At 45.6% G+C, this 25638-nt stretch overlaps 1 protein-coding gene and 1 long non-coding RNA gene across 2 annotated transcripts; both read left to right on the top strand.

Annotated features, from left to right (window-relative positions):
* Positions 1-20597: 20597 nt before the first annotated feature.
* LOC135398005 (uncharacterized) lies at positions 20598-20993 on the top strand. Its single transcript, XR_010423945.1, has 3 exons — positions 20598-20713; positions 20778-20874; positions 20956-20993. It is a non-coding gene; the product is annotated as an uncharacterized LOC135398005 (long non-coding RNA).
* A 62-nt stretch (positions 20994-21055) lies between these two features.
* LOC135398601 (uncharacterized) lies at positions 21056-22988 on the top strand. Its single transcript, XM_064629985.1, has 6 exons — positions 21056-21131; positions 21217-21396; positions 21501-21712; positions 22461-22656; positions 22730-22925; positions 22982-22988. Exons 1-6 carry the CDS (start codon positions 21056-21058, stop codon positions 22986-22988), a joined length of 867 nt encoding a protein of 288 aa, XP_064486055.1.
* The last annotated feature ends 2650 nt before the right edge of the window (positions 22989-25638 follow it).

Here is a 25638-nt window from a genome sequence, read left to right as displayed (position 1 = left end):
CGTCCATTCGACTCCCGTGGAAAGCGAGGCACAGAGACAAAGTCAAAATACGAAAAGAAACGTGATATTTAATAAGTCAAATAATGGAATCCTCACACCGAGAATGTTCTCCAAGCCAGTCGTTCCAAGCCAGTCATTCCAAGCACCGTATCCGAGGCCAGCCGCTCCAGGCTCTGATCTCGCTCACACGCGCTCACGGTTTTTGATCTGTCCAAGCCAAGGCCCCTCCCACAGCGCGTGAGGCTAACATCTGACCTAGACACAGGTTTTGCCTGGTGCCAGCTATGTGTGGTGGCTGGATTCACCACAACCACCAACACTGGGGTCTTAACTTTTTTATAGTGTTGTACCAACCCACCCAAGTTTTATCGCTGATTCACTAAACAGAAATCACGAGAACAACAACCACGTTCTCGGACAAATGGCAATTCCAGGGACACGGTGGGTTGATTTTGTTGCGTAGCCTAAGCTGACACGTTTTAATTTTCAAACACTGTTGCCTATATTTTCTGATTGTCAAGTACAAAACAAATAAACACTTGAAAAGAAAGTTTCAAATGTGTACTTTTTTTACATCATTTACACATTTCGACGAAGAGAAAAGGAAGATAAATTCACATCTCATAGGTTGATTTAGTCTGCAGTCTGCTGCAGTGGGAATAGTAGGAAGCACAAGGCATTGGCTTCTCCCGCAACATGGCCGGCGCAGCTCAGTTCGACGAAAGCGCAACAGGGGGCGCTCATTTTTGAAATGGGTCAGAGCCGTTTATAGGGAGAGTTTGGCCATTAGGAGGAGCCTAACTTAAAGCGCGTCATGCGACGTCACGGCTGAACGACCTCCCTCGTCGTGCTCTATTGTTGTCCCGTCGTCAGCTGGTCGCCGACGCCATATTGATGCTGATCGTTGTTTACAATCCACGGAGAGAAGACACGTGCGAACTTCTTGCTTCGAAAGCCTTTCGTCCTTGAACTCTTTCAGTTCGGCAACAAAGCCCCCCTTATCACTAGGGCGAGTGGGTCATAAGCCGGTTATTCCTGTACATTACATTCAGCGCGACCACGAAGCTGTGGACCAGCTGGAGGACAGCAGAGGAGGACAGCATCAATATGGCGCGGACTAGACGGCTGATAAGCGGATTCCGCTCGGATTCAGGCTTTTTGGGCGGCGCAACGATGACTCTGACGTCAAAATAGGCTCCACCCATGAGGCGGCAAAAGATCAAAGAATGGCCAAACTCTCCCTATAAATGGCTCTGAAATGGGTCTATAGCCTTTTGCAATAATGGAGTTCAATGGCATGCTAGCTGTACGCTATTTCCCAGAACTTTTCGGTCCAGTAAAAGATTATCTGCTGTGAACTGCATGATTCTTTGTACCTATGAAGTATAGAGGCGAGGGAGTAAGAGGAAGAAAGAAGGAGCAAGCCATCGCCGGAACCTGATATTAATTTTCACATGTGGCACACTGATTAGCACAGCACACGTAAAACGGTTCCAACCGATTAATATCGGTTCAAACCGTTATTTTGGTTACGCTGAACCCGAACCGGAACCGAACCGATAACCTTGAACCGGAACTTGAACCGAATCCCAATAAATAACGGTTTCGAGCCCTGGTTTCAAACACAGTCCACATGTGTTCCTTGCGTCTTTTTGTCGTTTTCTCTTTCATAAGGTGGGATCGTTATGCAATGCAAAGCCCAGACCGCCTCCTTTCTTTATTCCCTTCTTGCAGTTTGTCCAAATTTAGCACCAGCAATTATCATGGAGAAAGGAAACACGCCGTGGATGAGGAGCTCTTGGAGGCGCCAATATCACAGGGCATGCGCGGGCATGCGTATGTCGGCGTATGTACCAGGATTTCAAGCACTTACACGGACCCCCCCGTTGATCCTCCGCCAGGGTCACAGCACTGGCAAAATCAAAGCTATAGCCCGTGGACCATTCGCATTCGTCGCAAAATGGACGTCGTGTCCGTGGTGTCTGCGCCGCTAAACATAACGACCGCTAAAATGTGGATGTCGTTCGCTAAAACGACTTGAACAGGCATCGAAAACCCGTGAATTCGGGTAGTTAAATAGTGATACTGTGTTTAAAAACACGGCATATACCATCTTACGAAGCAATCGAGCATTCTCCTTGACTTTCCTTGTTCCGACGGTCGTCGGGGCAGTATCGCGTGCGGTGCTGTTCCCGTGAAGATTTTTCCTAAGATATGGTTTCGAGAACGGGAATTTCCAGATCGGGGATTTCGCAACCGGGAATATCGATGTCCACCTCTCGTGGCTTTGCGTCAACATACGTCTGCGAGTAGGCCTTTTATGTGATGAACCTGAATAAGTCAACGTCCCGCTCACAACTAACAAACGAACACCTCAAGACTGCAATTGCGCAATCACTTCACACGATGTTGGAGAATAGTTAAAAATAAGGGGTGCCAAGTTTCGTCATGACGCAGCAAATAAAAATGATTGCTGACCGAATGGTTGAGAAACGCTAAGTAACCCAAATCTATCAGAAACAGGCTACCACAAATCCGTGGTATGCGGCCTGCATAGTTCCTCCATGGCTCAATGAGGCCGACGACCCGCGGACATGAATGAGTTTGGCACCCCTGGGCTATAGCTAGGGTTCAGCGTTTTCGGTTTTAATCGAAAAACATTGAAAAAATTACGCCGGGTAAATTTTCCCTCATTCGGTTTTAATCGAAAAACATAGGACACAGAGGAACATTCCACGAACCACGACAGATAAATTGCCGCACATTCCAACATACCAAGCAGGCTTTCCTTTATTACTCTTCTTTTCTTGGTATTTGCTATGGTTGGATGACCTGCAACCACACTGAGTGTTCCACGGTCAATAATTTTGTCCCGGATCGGGTGCGTTGGTCGGAATCTCCTTCTTCTGCCATTGTAGGTGCCCTGCCGCGCTTGGGACCTTTTAGGGACGTGACGTCAAGTATTATCTCGGTCACCGGCCTTTAATTGTTTAGTGGAGAGGTTACGACAGTACATACACCTCCACTTTCCACGTACGGCGATCCTGTCTTTCCGCGGCACCCGAGATGGGACGAAAAGGGAAGAGGACATCGGATTACGTCTGCGAAAATCAAGATTTTGAACTCTCAGGCAAGGAAGCTCTTGTCGTATGCAAGTATTGTCGCGTGACAGTTAATGTAGGCTGTGGAAGAGGTGCGGCGCGCATATCGTAGAACATGCAGTCAGAGCCCCACGTGAATCAGAAGAATCCTCGTAACGAACAAGGTCAGCAAACACCCTCCGGTCATTTCTTGCAGCACTTATAGAACTCGACTAATTAGTGAAAGGCAGGAACTGTTTCTTAGAGACACTTACATTTGGACATGTTCTTAACATATTCTCGTACTCAGCAGGTCATTCCTCCTACCAAACATCGCTGCAAGGATCGGTCATTCGCACAGCACTGAAATTACACTGTAATTGCTATTCGCCGATAACTGTCGGGTAAACCATGTATACGCAAGAAAAAACATCGAAAAACGCCGATTTCGCGAAAATCAATAAACATCTAGAAACATACGCCGAATCTCCCCAAAAATAAGCATCTAAAACGCGGAACCCTATCTAGATAGCACCCGGTAGCGCCACACAGGGGACATTTTCTCCGCCCTTGACTTCTCGTCCCTCCTTTCCCAGGGACATTTTTTCCGGACCCTCGCCGGACTGTGTTTACACACTTGGATGGGGCACCGGCACATACCCACGTTATTTCAATCGTTATTTTCATTAGAAGCTTTGGAGACTGTAACCTTTGAGAGAGCGTTTGGAAAAGGTGTGAAAACCCTCTCGTGTAAATTCTCATAGACCCCCCCCCCCACACACACACTCAAAAAAAGAAAAAAGAAACTAAGTATCATAGTAGTATCATTTCCATCAGGCGTGCGTACAGATAACATAAACAAATGAACTACACCTGATTCCTTTCAACAAATAATGTCATTTGCATTTACATCCTAGGATCCTCTGGATGCAGAACGAGTTCATACACCTTTCTACCCTTCTGGTGGGTGACCTGCGTCGACTAATCCACAGAACAGGTAGTGGTGACTTGATGTGGAAATTATTCCACGGAAGGCAACCAACCATTTCCCTAGAAACCGGACACGTGGCGAACTTTGTGAGGTCCCAATGGAAGAGCATAGCTGGTTCAACCCGAACTGGTCCAAAACTGATTCAGGGGTAATAATCGCGAGGAATCGGGTTCTATGTGTATTCAGAAAATTTGTAGCAGTACTTCCAGGATGGTCCTTGAGTACCTAGGTGCGGCGAGCCCGGAACCACGGGGCCTGCCGAATAATCGAGGAAAATGCTACCTTCTGACCTTTACCTCGTTACCTTGCAATCCATTGGTGCGCACCAGTTCGCACAGATCCGTATCGGAGACAAACATGCGAGATTTTTTTTCCTTCATGCTGCGTCAAATAAGTGCAAGTTGTTCAGAGCCGCTACGATAAATGAATTCCGACTGTAGAACGTTTCCGCTTCTACATATATGCACAAGTGCCTGGGCGATGCATTTGGCTTGACAGTTGGCCACATTGTGTGACCATGGCGCCACCATGTTTAAAATTTGATCTACCTATACTGCCGGAACTAGAAGAGGACAATGGAACGACCGAGCTCTCCGCGTGATCATTGAGGCGTCGCTAGTCAACGGCGGCGCTGCAATCGACGTGAGGAAACGCAGAATAAAAATGAAATTTTTATTATGATTATTGCAACTACAATTAATTATAATTAATGTTAATTCTTCTCAACAGAACAGAAGGCAACACAAATCTGAATTCGTAAAGATATACGGACGAGACGACACACCACGCTTTGCAAAGCTTGCGCTGCTAGCGCCGCCGCTTTATTTGTTCCACGCGCTCTCCGACAGCCAGCCGTCTCCCCATGGTCTCCCGCACTGATCTCTATAGTAATAGGCTAGATAGCGGACTGAGGGCTAGTTCTTACTTGGCGACGCCCGACGCGGCGTCGTGAGCGGGCGGCGGAAATAGACGCGCATTTTCGGAGTCGGGAAAGAAGAGACGTCGAGACAAAAAAAAAAAAAAACTGCATGCCGACCTTCTTTCACGACGTCGGCGAGAGCTGCCGAGAACGGCAGCTGGCGACCAATTAGGTGACACAAAAAGGCCACGCCTCCTGATTTTTCGTCTGCTTTGGACGACGGAATGCCACTGTGGTGGGAACATGAAAATCGTGCGCGCTGACCGGGTGGCGGAAATAGACGCGCATTTCCGGAGTCGGGAGAGGAGAGACGTCGAGCCAAAAAAAAAAAAAAAACTGCCATGCCGAACTTCTTTCACGACGTCGGCGAAAGCTGCCGAGAACGACGGCTGGCGACCAATTAGGTGACACAGAAATGCCACGCCTCCTGATTTTTCGTCTGCTTTGGACGACGGAATGCCACTGTGGTGGGAACATGAAAATCGTGCGCGCTGACCGGGTGGCGGAAATAGACGCGCATTTCCGGAGTCGGGAGAGGAGAGACGTCGAGCCAAAAAAAAAAAAAAAAAACTGCCATGCCGAACTTCTTTCACGACGTCGGCGAAAGCTGCCGAGAACGACGGCTGGCGACCAATTAGGTGACACAGAAATGCCACGCCCCCTGATTTTTCGTCTGCTTTGGACGACGGAAGGCCACTGTGGTGGGAACATGAAAATCGCGCGCGCTCACGGGGCGGCGGAAATGCGCCTCTACTTCCGCCGCCCGCTCACAACGCCGCGTCGGGTGTCGCCGAGTGTGAACTGGCCCTGAGGGTGCAACCGTACGGTCACCGGCCGCCATCTTGCGAAGGTCAAAACATTGCCGTCCGCGACTCAGCTGCATATTCTGCATGCGCCTTTGCGTAGCATTTTTGTGGTGTCATGCCTGCCTGCTGTGGTTATGGGTTTGCTGCCCGTACTGGCAAGGCACCGGGGACGACATTTCACAAATAAGTGACTTAGTTTTACAAATAAATGTGATTTATTAATCCATGAGCGGGGCGACAAAACGTTCCTGTTGAAGCATGTGCGCGGCACTTTTGACTCGCTTTTTTAGATCTTAAGATCTAAACGTTAAACTTTAAGCAGCACGTTATCTGGATAGAGTCATTGTGATAGTCCAGACTTCGTGCAGTTCACAGGTATGATCTCGGCACGCAGCATGCGTTGAAGTGCGCTTGTCAGGTGTGGGATCTACCCCTTAGTTTGTTGGTCATGGTATCGCCGATTGCTTGCCTGGATCAGCCTTGTCATCCCTGCCGTAATTCATGGCATAAATTGTTCCATGCAGGTTTCCTCACAACCGCACAGAGCTTTTAAAAAAGTGGGTGGTGAATGTCAGGCGAAAGGACTGGACGCCGTCGAGGACATCAGTGGTCTGCAGCAAACATTTTAAATACAGGTGCTTCGGCAGAACGGGACAGACCGTTCGTTTGAGGTCTGGCGCTGTGCCCACCAAGTTCGACTTCCCAGAGCACCTCCAGAAAATAATAATGCATGAGTCATATGTAGAGGACGGATTTATATGCACTAAAAGCTGGTTGAACACACATATATGAAAAATTCTTTAAACTTGCTCAAAATATGCACCTCTAGAAATGCATTTGCATGCATTTAAAACACGGAACAAATTCGCTGGGGCAACAGTATCTCACGTTATGCATTGTACAAAAAGCATGCAGAGTTGAAAGTATGTATTTGCATGAAAATCTCGCCTCTATGAATCATGTTCCGTAGTTAAGAGTTTCAAGCGATGGTTGCTGATTGGAATCAGTACTGCATGAAGGGCACCTTAAAGCTGCAGCTAGTCCAATATATGAAAACACTCCTGAATTATGCATTCATATGCGGTTAAAAGCCACTCCATATTGCATAGGACAATACTAAGATGGGCAAAAGCATATAACGAAAAAAAGTATTGCATGAAAATTTTGCCTTACAAACTCATATTAGTGGGATATACAAACACACCAGCCACATGCCTTTTTGGTGCGTTCCAGCATGCTTACTTAGAGACAATAAATAATTTTTCAACCTCGAATGTCTACTCTTTATTCTTCCTGCTTAAGTTTGCGACAGCATATGTTTGAATGCTGCCCAAATGAAAACTATGTGATCCGTCTGATCAAAGAAGGTTCCCAGTGCTACAGCAGGATCAGACTGTACCACATTGCCAAGGAATATACAGAGAAGGTGACAGCCAGGCCTAATCTGCGAAAGAAATTGTCAATGTTGATCATATTCAACAACCAGTAATGCACTCTGCTCACTTACCTGGTTGACTGCTTCAAACTTGCCTTTGCAACTGAACTTGTGGTTGGAGCTTTCACCACAAGACGTCGCTAGTTAGCCTTATGACATATTCACTCTACCCCTAGTCATTTTGAACTGTCTTTGCCGCCATTTACCTTCCTAGTGCACATTTTTCTAGTCGATATGTTTTTACCGTCGTATAGCCTTTATATCACATACTTAATCTCATTCTAGTCCTTTGGAAGTGCTTTACTGCCGTTCGGTCTTTCATGTCATACCAAGTCATATCTGAGCTTCCTGTGCAAAGCATAATGTTTATGCCCAAGCATTCATAGGCATATTAAGGTAGTTTCGTAAACAAACGTGCCAAACATTGCTGAATACCACGACTCAATTCTGAGAATACCAGCACTACCTAGCATTCCAGACCCCCGAGCAGAAAGGAAATGGGAGAAACACGAGAAACAACACGCGCACACGCTGACAGACCACAAAGGAAACGTAACACAACAAACGCAACACCAGACAAAACCAGCAAATCACGTACATAATAGAAGTTCAAAGTACAAAATTGGAACGACACCCGCTCACACGAGTACAAAATAGACAGGAAATAACATGTACGTGACAGTATGTCACACGAAAAACGTAAGGAACCCAACCACGAGGGATTTCTGCAGCGACCCGTGGCAAAATTTTAGCGAAGCAGCAAGGGAAGCGCTCACAAACAGCAAAACATGTCACGGCTTACATGCATTCCTAAGGGCTGTAAATGCTCTTTTGAGCACCGCAATATGGCGGCCGGTTGGCGTACCCTTTCCCGCGATACCCCCACCCATCCGCTATCCGTCTCCCCTCGGTTCGTTCACTGCCAACACCACGCCATCACAGCATAATTAGCGCCAGCGCCATGTTTAAACTTGTGTGCATTTCCTTGTCAAGTTGAGGCGTGCATATTCACGGAAGACTGCTGTTGACATGAGCTGGTGAGCGGTTGAATTTAGCTGAAAATGCATTCTTTTAGTGTTTTGTAGGACATAATGGTGTGTGCAACTCGTTGCTTAACTCAGAAGTAGACGCGTAAGGACGGCATGGTGTGACTATACTTGTTTCTGTCAGTTCAAGTAAATGCCTACGGTGCAGTTTCTAGCTTGTGTTGAGCTACGTGCATTCAGACATGAGACAGACATATCACCAGCAATGTATGTATGCAGCTGTTGATGTTGTAATCTGCTTCACAACGTGAGACGTGCGTATTCTTTTCGAAATATTGTGCATGACAACAAACCGAAAGCAGTTCCGGCAGAATCGTATGCCATCATAACAGCGCTTTATTTTCATCATGATGGTTGGACTGTCACATACGAGCACAAAACAACATTACAGTCATCTATACGCTTCGTGCAAAGCGCTCGCCGCGCCAGAGAGAACCCAAGCGGCGTCGGCGCGAACTTTTGTGTGAGTTCTTTTCGCTTCCGCATTGCGGAGCCTGTAGTTTACGTGTCGTTGCCGGTTTAAAACGCTGTGTTTCTTAGTCAAAGTACGGTGTAATGTCACGCACAAACTGTTGTGTAGTGGGTTGTACCGACACATATGGAAGTGCTCCGCCAGGTACCAAGTTTTACAGCTTCCCATCGAGGCCCCACGCGGTGGACAGGCGGAAAAGATGGATATCTGCAGTCAAACGCGTTACAAAGTAAGTTGGTTTCCTTTGTTTGCCGCGCTACGAACTGTTCAGTCTAAAGGCTCTGATATATATGATGTTTGATTCATGATACCACGTCTTTGTTGCCGCTTTTTCCTACTGTGCCATGACTTCATAGCCGTACCTTGACACGTCCATTGCGTATGAAGCCTCTTGAATCATATGCGTTGAAAGAGGGAACTTGCACGGCCCCTTAACGTTTTTTTTTCATTTCTTCTGTCTGGTAGAGAGGGTAAGCTATGGGAACCATCGAGGTTCACCAGAATTTGCAGCCAACACTTCGTGGGTGGTGCAAAGTCAGATCACCCGTCCAGCCCGGCGTACATTCCAAGTGTGTTCCCGACGTGCTACAGGCGACGGACATCCGAAGTTGGTTTGGACCGTTTCAGAAGGTGAACTAGCCGCAAAATAGAAAAGAAGAGTGTTGCAACACACATATAATAAAATAGTACTTGTCCTGAGCTTTATGGAGCTTTATGGAGCTTTATGCACCCCTGAGCTTTATGGAGCTCCTCTGTCAGATCGCCACCTTTCATTTTAATATCTATATTCAGACGCGAATAGCATCCCTTTTGTTCTTTTGCAGAATGCGTAAACGGACCGCCTTACCCTCAGGCCACTCAGTAGAGGGGAGCACAAATCAAGAGAGCCCGGAAATTGGCACATTGGACGACAGCGAAGCAGATCAGAGCACGGAACCAGAGGAGGATGAAGCTACTGCTCCCGGGTCTGCTGCTAATAAGACCGATGTAAGTAACTCCATTCATTTTAGCAGCCGACCGGGGTGTAGTTCCGTATCGGGACCACTCGTTTTTAAAAATTAGTGAAACGGTTAGGAAATTAAATATTGTATAGAAGTGGAAGAAGATCATATACTGAATCTAAAAATGTAAGAATTATAAAATTCTGTGAACTAGAAGTTCTTTTATATGGATTTAAACAACCCCATCTGATTCACTTTTAGCGCAGGAGAAACATGGGAATGCTAAGCCTAACGGATTCGAAACTTGCCGTCTTGCGAAATGTAGGGCCGTTGAAATGGGCTAAATCACCTCACTTTAGTGAGGTTAGGTTAAGTTAGGTTCTACAGATTGGGGGATCTGAGGGGGGGGGCGCCCCCCCCCGGCACGCACTAGGCGGTGCGGGCGTCGAGACTGTGCCTCGGGTTAGGTCAGTAAGGTCCTCAGCCAAGATGGCGGATCGCCATCTTGCGCCGGCGATAAAATTCAATTTTTATACGGTTTACGCAATATACGAGGGTCATTCCTGTTTAATTTCGTTACTAATTACTTCCACTTTCACGTAAAAGCGTTTGATTTTTGTTTTTATTAGTTTTTCTTTAAAAAAAGCCAGTGGTCCCGATATGGAACTACATCCGCCGACCGTCTTACATATTTTTATAATCCTTCATAATTTTCTTTTTTTCTTTGACAGTGCGGCACACAGACTGAGGACGCTACTTCCACTGATGTTGGCGTTTCAGTCATGTTCTGTGTTATCGAGGCAGAAGGGTCAAGCACTCTCACGTCGCTACGTTTCACAAAGGCCAAAGAGCTCTGTGCTGTCAAAACCACCTCTGTTGGACTTGACCCGATGAACGTGGAAGAACCCTCCAAAGACACATCATTCAAAGGTTTCGCTTCTATTGGCTACAAGCCCTTGACCAAACAACGAGATATCCTTCGTAGCCTGACATCTGTACAACACAGCGCTTTTATGATGCTCTTGAATATTGTTCTGCGCTCATTAGGAAAATGTGATGATGCGGCGGACTACCTTCTGTTATTTCTGATGAAATTTAAACTGGGGCTGAGCTTTGCTGCTCTCGGAGTACTTTTCGGTATTCACAGGACCACAGCAATGCGACACTTTCACATTTTTTTCATGCCTATTGGCTGGGTAGTGTGCATACTTACGTTTGACTTGTCCGAGAGGATTGTGGGGGCCGAGGCTGAGATGTTGCACATTCATCCCTGAAAAAAGGCGATATAAAATACCACAGTACAACCTACAGTAGCCCCTAGCGATGGTAACCTACAGTCTGACAGGACATGTGACTATGTAGGTGTACTTACTCGTCGTAGTCGCTCTCTTCGTCAACATAGGAGAGATGGAAGGTGACGTCTTTTGGATCACGTAATATCCTAGACATAGAAAGTTTATGAGCAAATATATGTAACGGCGAGTAAGAATTATAATATATGCCAATGCTGTTTAGTACATATTCTGATCTTCGGGCTCTTTTCTTGCACAACCGGATTACAAAACTAATAAAAAAAATATGTGCAGCTTACTGTTCAGATCCAGCTGTTGTGTCCAAATCTGGTGGCACAGGAGTGGAGCTTCTGATGTTTGTAAAGCTGCTGCTCGGCATTGCGGACATGTCATGAAGGAAAGTTGCCTCTGTGTTGACTACCTCCATTCCTGTACATGTGTCCTGAGGGCCACAAATTCATGTTGGGGCAAGTTTGCCTGACATGACGGATGGTGTGGCTGAAGGGTTGAAGGTCATGTCAGTCTGTGTCGAGGCGTTTGGGTGAAATAGGAATGTCTGAGTTGCTGTGATAGAAAGAAGTCATATATATAACATTCGTAACGGTGATGATGATGCATCCTTGCAATTAACCCATGTATCCATAAGGAGTCAAGTATACCCAACAACATTCCTGACATAACTTCATATCAAGTACCATAGATGGGTATAAATCCAGCGAACCGGTAGAATGTAGGAAGGGAGTTGCCTCAGGACAGAAGCCGCGGCTTCTGTCCTGAGGCAACTCCCTTCCTATCATGTACCATATGTTTTTAAGTCAGGCTTTGCGCTACATGGGATACTAACTAAGAGGAATGTAGGAGACCCCATCACAAAATCTGGATACATTACGAATATGTTTCATGAAATGTTGTATTTCTTTTCAAAGAAAGATTACTGTAACGCTGTCTCAATGTTGCAGCAAAATAACATAAATGTTGCCTTCATATTTTACTTGTGTTGACAGAACATGTCTGTGATGCTGTCTCAGTGTTGCAACATCATAACACAAATGTTCCCTCCATATTGTATTGGTGTTGAAGGAATGTGGCTGGGGAATGTGGCTGCCTCAATGTTGCGGAAATGTTGTCAAGCATCATTGGTGGCAAAAAATTTTCAAGGGGACATTACCGATGTTCATGCAAGGTTTGTTTCACAACTGTCTTGCAAAAGATTGCACGACTATAAGGTACGCTCAGGTGCATGGATGAGTAATGTTGCTCTAAGGTGACTGAGGAACGTTCAGACACTGTTCCCTAGCAACACTGGAGAAAGATTGCACTGCAACGTCGCAGGAACATTGTAAAATGGATAGTAACGTTGACCCACTTTTGGTAATATTATAATAATGTTAACGAATGTTGCAAAATATTGCTCCACATTGGACAACATTTGCAACGTTGCTTCAATGTCATGACAGCACTGTGTGCTGCTAGGGGCATCACATGGAAACATAAATGACCGTGAACTAAGCATACCAATGGTGCGGGTGGGGGCTGCTGTTTGTGTTGTCTTGTGCACTAGCTTTGGCCGCTCTTGTTGCTGCTGACGGGGCACCAGAGTGTAGACCAATCCATACTGGCTCACAGTTTGGTAGGGCACTAAGGGCTGCAAGCCTAGCCCATCTAGTGCAACGGCTGCACAGAAGAAAATGAAAAGAATCCTGTATGCAGTGAGAAAGCTCAAACAGAAAAAAAAAGGAACTGGAGTGGTAGCTGTGGTAACGACAGTACTGCTGCTGATACCAGGCATCCGCAGGTGTGCTACTCTAAGTGTGCACCCTCAGTAAAAGTCCCAGAACTCGCGTGACTGGTACTCACCTTCTGAAACATCTTTCGATACAGCAGAAACTGAAGTGCTGTCATGGAAATCTACGTCCATCACCGGCGTATCTAAAAAAACATGTTTGATTAGAAAATTTGTAACGAGCCAAGATGGCGCCGTTGAGGGACACATGTGGAAGCTGCTCCGCTCCCATCTATGTCAAGCAGCAAACAATGAGTTGTAGCGGGCTGTGTGTACGTCGTTTCCACTGCAACTGCATTGGTGTAACTGGAAGTGACTACGACCTGTTGATGAATAACGGTGTGAGTACCTACACATGCACCACATGTACCGTGATGCAGCCCTGCCGCAGCCGCGCGAAGACGTGATAGCTCCTGTGGCTGATGCTTCTGCTGCGATAGCTGTCACTACAGGTCATTTGCTAAGTATCATATCTCAGTTGTGCCAGAAAGTTGATTGCTTATCCGCTGATGTGAAGACCTTGAAGGAAGATAACGAGGCCCTTCGAACCCAGCTTTCTAGCATTGGTGACATAATTCGGGACAATGGAAAATCATCGTTTGCAGCTTTACCTGCCGCTTCTGCGACTGGTTATGCTGCCATCGTGGAGCAAGGCAGGCCCTTGCTCTCAAGCTCAACGTTTCGAAATGCGGAAAGTACTTCGTCCACAGATACTGTACCTCTGCAGTCATCTGTAATGCGGAGACAATTCGTGGAAACCGCAGGTGCGACTGGGGTTGACAATGATGGCTTTAAAGTCGTGGTGCGGAAGAAGAGGATTCCTCCGGGTGAAGGCTCCAGCAATAATAGTAAACTTAGCGCTGTTTCCCGCACTGTGAAACGGGCTCTTTTCATATCGAGGTTGGACCCCACAACGACGGTGAGTGATGTCGTCGGCGCATTGTCTGAAATCGTCGACACTGGATCACTAGTGTGCACCAAATTATTGACAAAGCTTGATGGATATGCGTCATTCCACATATCACTACCCGCTGAATCTTTCGATCTTGTCAACGATCCCAAAGTATGGCCATCCGGGTGTTTATTTCGGCCATTCTAAGGAGTATTGAAAAATGATCGTGTTATCACGTCTGCTGATCAATAGGACAAGCGCAATGAAGAGTACAATTTATTACCAGAATGTTCGTGCTCTTAGATGTAAAGCCGATGCATTTTTGTCCGCTGTCGCTGCTGAGGACTACACCTTTGTATGTCTTACTGAAACCTGGTTAGACCCAAGTATAGCCAGTTGCGTTTATTTCACGCCTGCGTACACCGTGTTCAGGAGGGATCGCGATTATCAAGCTACAGGCCAGCGCTATGGAGGCGGTGTATTAATTGCAGTTGACTCTTCTTTGAATGCTACCAGAAGACGGGATTTGGAGTTATACGAGGAGTGTGTTTGGATTGAGGTCCACTCCAGAGGTGGATGCAACTATTTGATTGGAAATTACTATTTTCCTCCAAATGTACACCCTAGTCTTTTGGCCGACCATCTGAAAGACCTCGAAAGGCTTGTTGACTTCTCGAAGTACGTTGTGCATGTATACGGTGATTTTAATGCGCCAAGTGTTGACTGGGATTCCGGCTGCGCGATGAGTTCACGGAGTGACGCACGACAAAAGGGTCAGTCGTTGCTTGACTTTTCGCAATTGAACGGGCTTACGCAAATTAACTATGCAAAGAATTGTGCTGGTAGTGTGCTCGATCTTGTGTTTGTCAACTCTTCAGTGGAGAACATCCGCTATGACGTCGCACCATTGTCTCGCGTGGATGCATTCCATCCCCCCCCCCCCCCCTTGCTGTAGAATTTAGACTCTGTCAATTCCAACGGGATGTGCTACCGACTACGCCACGTTTTTGTTTTGCAAGAGGTGATTACTTACAGCTTTACCAACACGTGCGGGACTTCAACTGGCAAACCGTGCTTGATAGTGAATACGTCGAATCTGCTGTTAATATTTTGACTGGTGCTATAACCAGTGGAATGGACATGTTCATCCCGAAAGTTGTCCCCAGCCAGCGCAAGTACCCTGTTTGGTTTACGAAAGAGTTAAGGGACAGCTTGAGACGAAAGAGAGACTATCATCGCATGTATAAGAAGTCTGGGAATTCATACTGGTACAGTCTTTTTGCAAACATCCGTTCTTTGTCGAAGAAACTCTTTCGGCGAGATAAGTGTGCGCATTATAAATATCTTAGTGAAAAATTATGAGCCAACCCTAACTTCATTTGGAGTTATGTAAGAGATTATAGGGCGGCAGACAATCACAGAATCACGCTCAGGGATGGATCAAAGTGCCTTTCGGACCCTTCTGCCGTTGCTGATGCGTTTGCTTAGTATTTTTCATCCTGTTATCTACAATCTGCGCCAAAGGGAAGTCCCTTTGTTGCGCAATCAGGTTGCGACCTCAAGTGTACTCTTGTTGGTGAAAGTGAAGTTTTGAGTGCTATCAAAAGGCTTAAGCCGAAACGAACTGCCGGTGTTGATGGTGTCCCTGCTTTCATCGTAAAAGGTTACGCTGAAATACTGTCCCCAGTATTGTGCCATGTCTTCAACCTCATACCTAATTCCGGATATTTTCCCGTCGACTGGAAGTGCTCAACTGTGATCCAGGGTTGTGCCTAACTCGTTACAAGTAACTCGTTACTTGGCAACGGTTACTTTTTTTGGTAACGAAGTAACGATTCAGTTGCTTTTTTAAAAATTGTAATAGTAACGGAATCAGTTACAAAACTTGGTAACTCGTTACTGACGTTACTCGTTCCTTTTCTTCAGCGCGTGGGAGCACATTTCGGCACTCCGCGTGGCGCAATGCGTGCAGATTTGACCTGCGTAACCCACGACAACTTGTGACTCAAAGACCCTCGCTGGATGTGTCGTTGTCTTTTCTTTTGTTTCCGTAATCTCCGACCATCACTCCTTCACAAGAATGGGCACCAATTGTGCTATGGCAACAAAAAGCGCGTTTCGACTTCTCGACTTTTCTTGTCTTTGCTAAGCTTCTCAGCGCCCTAAATTATGACGCAGCCCCTCGTCTGTTTTTGGGAACCGCTGGTGATTGGTGACACGAAAAGTGTTTTTTCTTGTGTTTTCATAATCTCCAATCACCCCGACTTCGGAAAGGAGGGAGAAGGTCCAGGCAAGCTGATATAGAGTCATGGTAAGGGGCCGAGAGACACGGAACACGAAGGACGGACGACAAATTTCGAGTGTCAGCTTCTTCTGAAATGTAATTCCTCATTAATAAAGGGTTGAAGGCAAATGACGGTATGTTTGTTGGCTCCTTTAACTATGCGGCTGTAACGTAAAAGTAACTCGTTACCTGTGAGTAACGAGAACTCGTTACTTTTGTATGTTGGTAATGAGTAACGTATTTAGTTACTTTTTTCTGAAGTAACGGGTAACGGTATTTAGTTCCTTTTTTTTGGTAACGGGCACAAGTCTGCTGTGATCCCAGTGTTTAAAGGTGGTGATTCCCATGCAATTAAGAATTTTCGACCCGTTTCACTATTGTGTAGTTTCTCGAAGATCTTTGAATTAGTATTACATAAACGATTGTATCACCATGTCCAAAGTGCGATAAGTTATTCCCAGCATGGGTTCATGAAGGGAAGACCCATCGAAACTAACCTTTGTTCCTTCGTCCACCTAATTAGCCCTGTGGTACACAGTAGAGGGGAAGTAGATACTATCTATTTTTTGTGTTTTCTTTTTGACAAAATTTGATATGCGCAAAGCTTTTGACAGGGTGAACCATGCTCTTTTGTTGCAAAAATTAGTTTTATACGGTGTGCCACCTGCTTATTGCACAGTTTTTGATAGCTACTTGTCTCACCTCCAAAATATCGTCCGAATCTCTGACATTCTGTCAATGGTTCCGGGACATTTGATCGAACGCCGTTTGGTCGAAAGCCGTTTGATCGAACGCAGGACATTTGGTCGAAAACCATTTGATCGAACGCCGTTTGATCGAAACGGCAGCGGTCGTTTGATCGATTTTTTTAATTGGTTCGCTTGGAGTGTCGAAAATGATAAAATAAGACAAGGAAAAGAAAAAAAAGCTGCAGCTCTAAATTAAGGAACATTTAACTTTGTGTAATCTGCTTCTCCGTAAACACATTCCTCATGCTAACCCACTTTTTCGTGTCCAAAAAGCAGTACAAGGGCCAGGGTTGTTCACCCTTAACCCGTTGGACAACCGAATAGGTTTTTCCGCTGTGACACATAGTGACTAAACATGCTGTACTTGTTAAACCCGCAACCCTTTGTCAAATAATAATTGATGTCAAGTATTAAACATTTTGACAAAGAATAAAAAATAAGTAAATGACATTTTTGATGATTTATCCCCGTCGAATGTGAGCAAATTTTAACAGTGTATTATTGTTTGTAATCAACTGACCACTGTATAGGAAAAAGAGCGGTTTCAGTTTATTTACTTTTCGCTTATGTGCAAGTGAACCTAAATTTAGTTCTTTCAACAGACATGTAACTGAAGGAGTCCTTCGAAACTTAGACAAGATAAGCAGGGCAGCAGATCTTTGTACTTAATCTATTTGTTCGGACAGCGTGCATGTGTAGTGATTCGAGGCTGCAGATGCATACTCAAAGGTCGAACAAAGGTTTTACATGCTGTTAATTTAATATCTCTCGTTGTACCATGGCGAAATTTCGTTCTTAGCACCCACAGACTTCAGTGGCTTTGCACATATGACTATCCCGTTTCAGACCGTTCCCTTTAAATATGTCGCCAGCAATAAGAAGGGTGCCCAGAACAAGAATAGACTATCGGCTGCTCTCAACATGGGGCAGTTTTCTTCAATATGTGTCCTACTGATCCGTAAATGACAAACGTCTGCAACTAACCAGTGGTCTCCCCTCTTCGGCTGCAAAAATCAAAAAAGAAAAAAAAAGAAGAAATAAAAAAAGAGCAGAGGACAGTGATTGCCTGCTCCGTATGCTCGAGTCAAAAGTTACATGAAAAGTGGTGCGGACAACACAGTGCATGCAGCTTTGAATTCCTTTTGAACAGACGTCTTTCGAACAAACGGCGTCGATCAACCGGCTTTCGATCAAACGGCTTTCGACCAAGCGGCGTTCGATCAAACGCCTTCGATCAAACGGCGTTCGACCAAACGGCGTTCGACCAAATGGGCGGACACCTCTGTCAATACCTTTCACTTCGGTTTCCGGAGTTCCGCAAGGAAGTGTTCTTGAACCTCTTTTGTTCCTGTTGTTTGTGAACGATATTACCGCCTCAGTAAGGAACTCCACTGTCGTTTTGTTCCCGGATGATATAAAATATTTCTTTCTATAGATAAAGTGGATGACTGCGCACTGCTACAGAGCGACGCAAATGCGATTTCGAACTGGTGTACCCTTAATGGCTTAGAGTTAAATGCTGATAAAACGCTAATCGTGTCCTACAGTAGAAAGCGTGAATGCATATTGTACGATTATACTGTGCTTGGGACATGTATTATAAGGGCTGATGTTGTGCGCGATCTAGGCATACATCTAGATAGCAGGTTGACCTTCCATCAACACGTTTGTAAAACTTACAATGCCTCTTTACGTGTACTTGGTGTTATCCAAAGGTTGTCCAGGGAATGTGATAATCTTGCTTCTGTGCTGAGGTTGTATATGTGCCTCGTCCGTAGCAAATTAGAATTTGGGTCAGTTGTATGGAACTCTATCACCGCTACGCAATCTGCGTGCATTGAACGAGTTCAGAAAAGGTTTATTAGATTTGTATATGACAAGTTCTATTTTCCAAATGTTTACTTTTCGTATGAGACAATGCTATTCCGGCTTAAAATTCACAACCTGCAATGCAGAAGACAGCATCGCGACTTGATGTTCTTACACAGAATTATTCACGGAAACATTGACTCTGAGTTTTTAATCGGTTTAGTAGAGGTTCACGTTCCCGTCAGGCGAACTCGTGTGGCTCGCCCTTTCTATCCCCATGCTCCATGCAAATGCTGCCCATTGACTAGGATGCAGGGCACATACAATGAATTCTTTTCACGGAATGATGATGTGGACATTTTCCGGACAACTGCTAAGTTTAAGAGTGTATTAATGTTTATGTAACCATAAGTGTTGTTATAGCACTTTGAATCTTGGGCTTTGTTGGAGGTTTTTATTACTTTTATGTGTTTCTTGTGTTTGGTGCACCACCACGTTAGGCTTAACCGCCGTTGGTGGGCACCAAAGTACAAATAAATAAATAAATAAATAAATACTGCTGAGAGAATGTGTACCTTCCATGATGCTGCAAGTACCCACATCGTCGTTAGGAAGGGCTTCAGGTGTCATCTGAAATAAACAGTGCAGCAACAAGAGTGAAAACAAGTGCAAAAACCTTGTTCTTTTCCCCTCGAACCATATTATAACTAATGCGTAATCACAACCCCGACAAAACCACAACAAACATAACGAACGATAACAAACACGACAAAAGAACACACGACGAACGAACCGTGAAAGCACACAGACAGAAAGTATGTTCCTGTTCCCGGGTTATGTCACCATCTCGCTTGATTCTCAACCATTCTTTCATTATAATAACCGAACATTGCGCAGTTAAAACTGCATGGAGTGACAAGATCGTACCTGCACTCTACGGTTGGGAAAGATGGTTGGCACAGCGCCGAATTTTAGACGCTTTTTCTTCGGTGCTAGTCCGAACCTGATTTTGAGGATGTCGCTGTCCAGGTATGCATCCTCCGAGAAGTGTACCGAACACACTCGAAACACCGTTTTCATTGCAGTCTCTTGTGGATTGTGGCTCTCAATGGCAGCTTGCCACTTTCGTTTCGTGCCCGCATCACGAGGAGGATGAAACGAAACGTTCGGATTTCTTACCGAAGTGTTATTGCAGTTGGGCACACTGCAGCGGTTTCCACCAGTCATTCTGGCGAATCTGCTGCTTGCAACAACCAGCGAAACCGTAGCAGTGAAACTTAAGCAGACGACAAGCAGACGAAAAGACGGCGCTAGCAATGTCGTCGTCTACCCGTACAACTGGCAATCAGCTGCTCACCCAGACAACCAATGAGCGAGACGGAGCGAGACCTCTGCAAAACGTCACAGATGGCTGTTGTTGCCAGCAGACTTCTGCGTTCGACAAGCAGCCACGAATAATTGAAATTTAATTTCTTTGTTAAAATGCCGATTTTTCAAGAAATAATTTACTAGCTTCCATTTCCGTCTATGCGCTATCGAATGGTACTAGTAGCGCCCATGTAGGCTCGCTGCATGCTACTATCCCTTTAAGTGCCTGCGAAAAAGACAGATGGGTGGGTATTCTGGCCATCATCTGCTGCAGTACGTTCACGGTTGCCAAAGGCCTTTCGAGATCTGTATCCAGACTGTCGAGGAATTATAGACTGCACTAAAGTTACAATTGGCAAACCCCAAAAGCCTCATGAAGCTGCATTGACCTATTCGAACTACAAGGGAACACACACAATGAAATTCCTTGTGTGTGTGACGCCATGAGGATTCATCTCGTTTAGTTCGAAGGCCTATGGTGGGAGATCAAGTGACAGCTTTGTGACGTCTGACTCCGGATTTTTGCACTTAATAGGTGGTTTTCAGGCCCCGACGGGCGTGACGTCATCTTTGACTTCCGGTTCGAAGTTCCCGCGCGTTTGCCTGTTCGCTAGCGTATAAACAGCCGACCATTTCGTCGGTTCGCAATTTGACAGGCAAAAATGGTTGGGTGTTCGACCCTGGGTTGCACCCACTCAACGGAGAAGGGTCACAAGGTGTTCCGAGTACCTTGGGACCCTCAGCGTAAGATGCAATGGGCAGTAGCGCTCCGACGAAAGCAAAAGAACGGCGACTTGTGGATTCCCGGCGTCGGCGCACGTGTGTGCTCTGCGCATTTTGTCGAAGGTAATGTCTTTGTGTTCGAAAAGCGCCGTTCATATGCGTTACCGTCGCATATTTTGTTCAATAGAGAAACGCAGCGACGACCCCAGCCACGTCGATTATGTGCCGTCTATCTTCTCGTACAACAACGATAGTCGTGCCCGATCACGCAGGAGGATTGAAATGTACGTGCACTTACTGATGTTTTCCAGAACACTGTCATAGCACGTACTGAACATCACTAAACCTTTCCTGAACATTGCCAGGCATCATCGCCATGCTGCAATATCGCGAAAACGGTTGGTATCGCAGGAACAGCAGGCTAGCTGCTCCAGTATCAACACTGCTGTAGAAAGTTTGGACGATATGGACAATATGAGCGATGTGGACAGCATGGACGCAGCGGAAGGGTCGCCAACTGGTGACAACATGGTAGACGCAGGCAAGTTAAAGTACATACGACTGCAGTCAACATCATTGCAAATATGAATTCTTATTTAAATGCATCAAACAACAATATTTCACAGAGGTCCAGGCGACAGAATCAACAGGGATGTGTGCAAACTGTTACTCCTTGGTCAAAGAACGGGATGCACTCAGCGACGAGGTTTCCACACTGAGACGAAGGTGCAGGAGGCTGAAAGCAAAGCTGAATACGTGCCAGGATATTGGGCAGATGAGCGAAAAGAAGGTGACTTTCTACACAGGTATGTGTGCCTTTGTTGTGCATTTCTTTCTCCATGTGGTACAGGCATTTGCTGTAGCCATAAGGAAACACTTGAATGTTAATGCACAATGTCCTCGTGTACAGGGCTCACAAAGGCAACATTCTTGGCAGTGCTGGCAGCTGTGGTTGCTGCATTACCACCTGCACGCAAATGCCTTCCACACCCAAGCCAACTGCTGCTGTTTTTCATGCGCCTGAGACTCGGTCTGCACATAACAGACCTAGCCTACAGGTTTCATGTGTCCGTCCCCACTGCTAGCCGGATATTCAAAGACTGGCTGGCCCCCATGTCCTCAGTGTGTAGACTGTGGGATTGTGTGTGTGGGATTGTGTTCCCTGATCCCGACATAGCGAGGAGCTGGCTCACAACAAAAGAACGGCACCATTTCCCAAACCTAAGGGGCATTATAGACTGCACTGAAGTTCCAGTGTCGAGGTACGTAGCTCTTGTGCAATTTTTCATGAACAAACAATGTGATTGTCAGGACGTGCACACGCATAACAAAAAACACTCATTACCATCGCTTTTAGCCTTGTGAAAAAGGCAAGAATTTGTACTGTCACATATTACGTGACTCCAAATTTAATGGGGTAATGAGTAAAAAAAAGTAGTACACGGTTTTGCCTGTTACTTCCCGATTTCTGAAAAGCAAAAGTCGATGCTTGTGAACGTAATGAACTCGACAACTCAAAATTGTAATCAGACCATTTACAAAATTACTTGCTCTAAAAATACATTCTAAGCAGCTCTAAGAGCTCTATTACTCTAAGCAACTTTGTTGGCTGTGCAGCTAACAAGGCATCCAAAAAGGGCCCCCTCTGCAATCTGCATGAAGAGTACCATCAGACTTCTGCAATGTGCTTGATTATACACAAATATGCATGTCGGACAAAAGCTGGTATATTCATTTTCGTCTGGTTTCATCACACATTGGTTTTGTATTGGCCTCGAAAGTTGAACTGGACACCTAATTATTCCTTTCACTACTTCAAGGATTTGCGCAGTCCTAATGACGACTATACTGAGCATGTGAAATTGTTCAGGTTTATGCAACCTTGAACATCTTTGCCTTGATGTCCAGGCCCTTCAACCTGTCCACGCAGCAAGAAGTGTGGAGCAACTATAAACAGGGCTCCACACTGAAGTTCCTCGTCTGTGTGAATACACATGGCGCAATCACCTTCGTCTCTCCTGTTTATGGTGGACGAATTTCGGACAAGGAGATAACTCTTCAGAGTGGTAAGTCAGTGGGCTGGGGGGCAAGCAATCGGGGCTGTGCACAATTTATGAGCAACCACTATGTGTGTTGCAGGGTTCCTAGGTATGTTGCTACCAGGTGACCAGGTTCTAGCAGACCGGGGTTTCCTTCTCCATGAGGAGTTTTTCCTGCGGGACGTGCAGCTGATAACACCAGCTTTCACAAAAGGAAGAACGCAGTTGCTCCACAATGAAGTTGAAAGTTCAAGACGAATATCGTCGTCAAGGATAATCGTGGAAAGGGCAATTGGGCACATAAAAAAGTGGAGGATACTGACTAACACAGTCCCCTACCATCTTGTTCAAGATTTTGACAACATTCTCTCCGTGGTTGCCGGGCTCGCAAACTGTTCACTATCGCTTGCAAATAAAGGTGAGTTTTATTTACATATTGTTCCTACACAATCAATACCTACTACAGATCCTTGGCAGCACTATTTTTTCAAAAAAGAGCTTAAGTTTCTCTTCGTTTCTGGACATAAATCCCTCTTCCTTTGGGATTGAAAGTAATAGTCCCCCTTGATCCACATGGAGATAAAAATAGCATACTGTGCTACCAACAGAATTTAAGTGTAGCTGAGCTTGCACTTGGTAATAATACTTATGTGACAGTTTTAAGTCACCGTGGGCATCCAGGCAGAAGTCGCGTTGTTTCTGTCCTTCTTCAGCAACCTTGGAAGGATGAACTTTCCTCAGTGAGTAGAGGCTCTTGATTTCGACGAGTGCAGGTGGATGGCATTCGCAGTGGAATATAGCATCAGGACTGCATCCTAAATAAGGGTACCTTGGAGATATCATCAGCCCACAGTCTTGTAGCCGAGCACCAGTATGGCTTCCTTGCAGTGTGTTCAGCACTGCCTCTTTTGCTCTGTCTTCATTGTCAATGCCATATTGCACGGCTGGTGCATTGATTATGGTCGGTCGGAACAGCTTGTTGACGAGGCTAGAGCACTTGACCATCCTTGAAGAGCAAACTTCCTTGAACACTACAAATACAATTGTTGTGAAAATACAATTGTTTTTTCATAAATTTCTACAGTGACATAAACATAGTCATTTATTACATATCACGTCTACATATTCACAAGATAAAAGTGACTAGTTCGGTGTACAAAGCCCTATAAGTATATTTACAGGGCACGAATGCAGTCTGCACATCATTTACGTGGGATCAGTTCATATTAGAGAGCACTACTTGGGACTTTTCATGCCAAGAGACACTTCGCACGAAAAACATTACGAAGTTTTCTGCTAATTGTTAGCTCTCACTATATTTTTGCAATGCTGGTAGATAGTTCATAAAATAGAACATTTCAAGTCGTGGGACAAGCTCTGACAAGTAGTGATCATCAATATTAACCTCTACTGCAACACGCTGTTTTGAAGAGTATACAAACAGACAGCATTTTTTCAGCCCTGTGCAATAGAGTGAAAGCTGTACCTGGGTATAATAACAGTGTGATCGTTTGAGCTCTAGATTTCCCGACTTCGTAAAACTGAGGTAGGGAACAAAGCATTTGCTCTCCTCAAGGCTAACAATCTCTTTTCCTTTTCTTGAAAATGGGCACTTTATCTCCCACAAGGGTGGGCTCCTCGTCTTGCATGAAAATACCGTCAGGGGAACAACATAGCCATGGCTGCTGATACAAGATGACGACTCCAGCACTACGAACCTGTACATTCATGTCATGCTGGAAAGCTTGTCTTGCAGTATTTTCCATTTTCAGTCCGCGTACGACGTGGCACAGGATGTAAAACTGCTTTTCTTGAGGAGTGTCTCACGTCCCACCACATACCAGAGTTTACATGATGACTGCGGCTTTGTTTTCCTCTCTATATCTATGCACTCCATTTTGGTCCACCGCTACTCTTGTTAGATAGTAAAATATACAATGCTGTGTGCATCTCCGTAAGTAGTGGGCCCGCTTTAGCACTACGGTGGTTGAGAAAACCTCGATTGTCTCAAATGGGAAAAAGAGATCGACATCTCGTAGGCTCCTAATCAACTCCAGGGCTGATGGTTCATGCTCTAAAATTTCCGGTGTAGCCTCCCTTCGAGGTTGAAGCTCTGCCTTCAGCATAAGGCTGAAGGGGCAATTGATATCGAAGCCATCGCTTGGAAGACTGGAAACTATATCTTCAACCTTTGTAACGGGTGCAACGCATGGAGCTTGTTTCGTTATTTCTTCTATACATTTCATCTGTAAGGTCTCAGATCTTACACCCTTACAGTAGAGCTTCATCTGGGCAGCAGATGGCTTACCCCAGCGTTTCACATCTGATGTGCAAGAATCTGGCTGTTCTGTGTTGACATAGAGAACGACAGCAGCTATGTGCTTGCAGATCCCTCTTCTCCCGGCTCTGCAGCGGCAGTAGGCTCCTTGTAGAACACGTGTGTGCGGGTCCACCTGGTACGAGAATTATTCGTGTTCGTATGTTAAATTCGCCTACACAGGGTAAAGAAATGCTGACGTCAGCGAGTGTAACCCGTGGATAGTACGATCGGTGAGGCCCACTGATTGGAAAAAAAAAAAAGTGACAAAATAACTGAGTGCAACCAGTGCACGGGCGCACTTACCTGAATTGTGATCATATATGCCTTTTTTGTCACACACGTCTGCGGCAAACACATTCCGCTTATGGTCACAGAACCGTTTGAAAACCTCTCGATAACACCGCTGACATGCCGACTTTGGCATAGCTTTTCCCGCTTTTCGATCGTCGAAGGTCTGAAATACCCACCTGGAGTTGAAACCGTCAGGAAGCCGCAGTGCTGCACGACGTCATCACACATCTTTCACCTGCTGTCAACACGGAAACTATGCATGTGAATAGCTCCAGTGGCTACAGCATCGGGCGACTCACACAACAAGTTCGCGCTTCCGCCTCCAGGTGGCCGCGAACTGGCGCCGCCTACAGAGGATGCACGAAGCGTATAGGAAGCATCCTACGTGTTTTGGACAA

This window comes from Ornithodoros turicata, chromosome 6 (assembly GCF_037126465.1).
Source record: "Ornithodoros turicata isolate Travis chromosome 6, ASM3712646v1, whole genome shotgun sequence".
Lineage (NCBI taxonomy): Eukaryota > Metazoa > Arthropoda > Arachnida > Ixodida > Argasidae > Ornithodoros > Ornithodoros turicata.
This window is presented reverse-complemented; position numbering and strand designations above follow the sequence as displayed.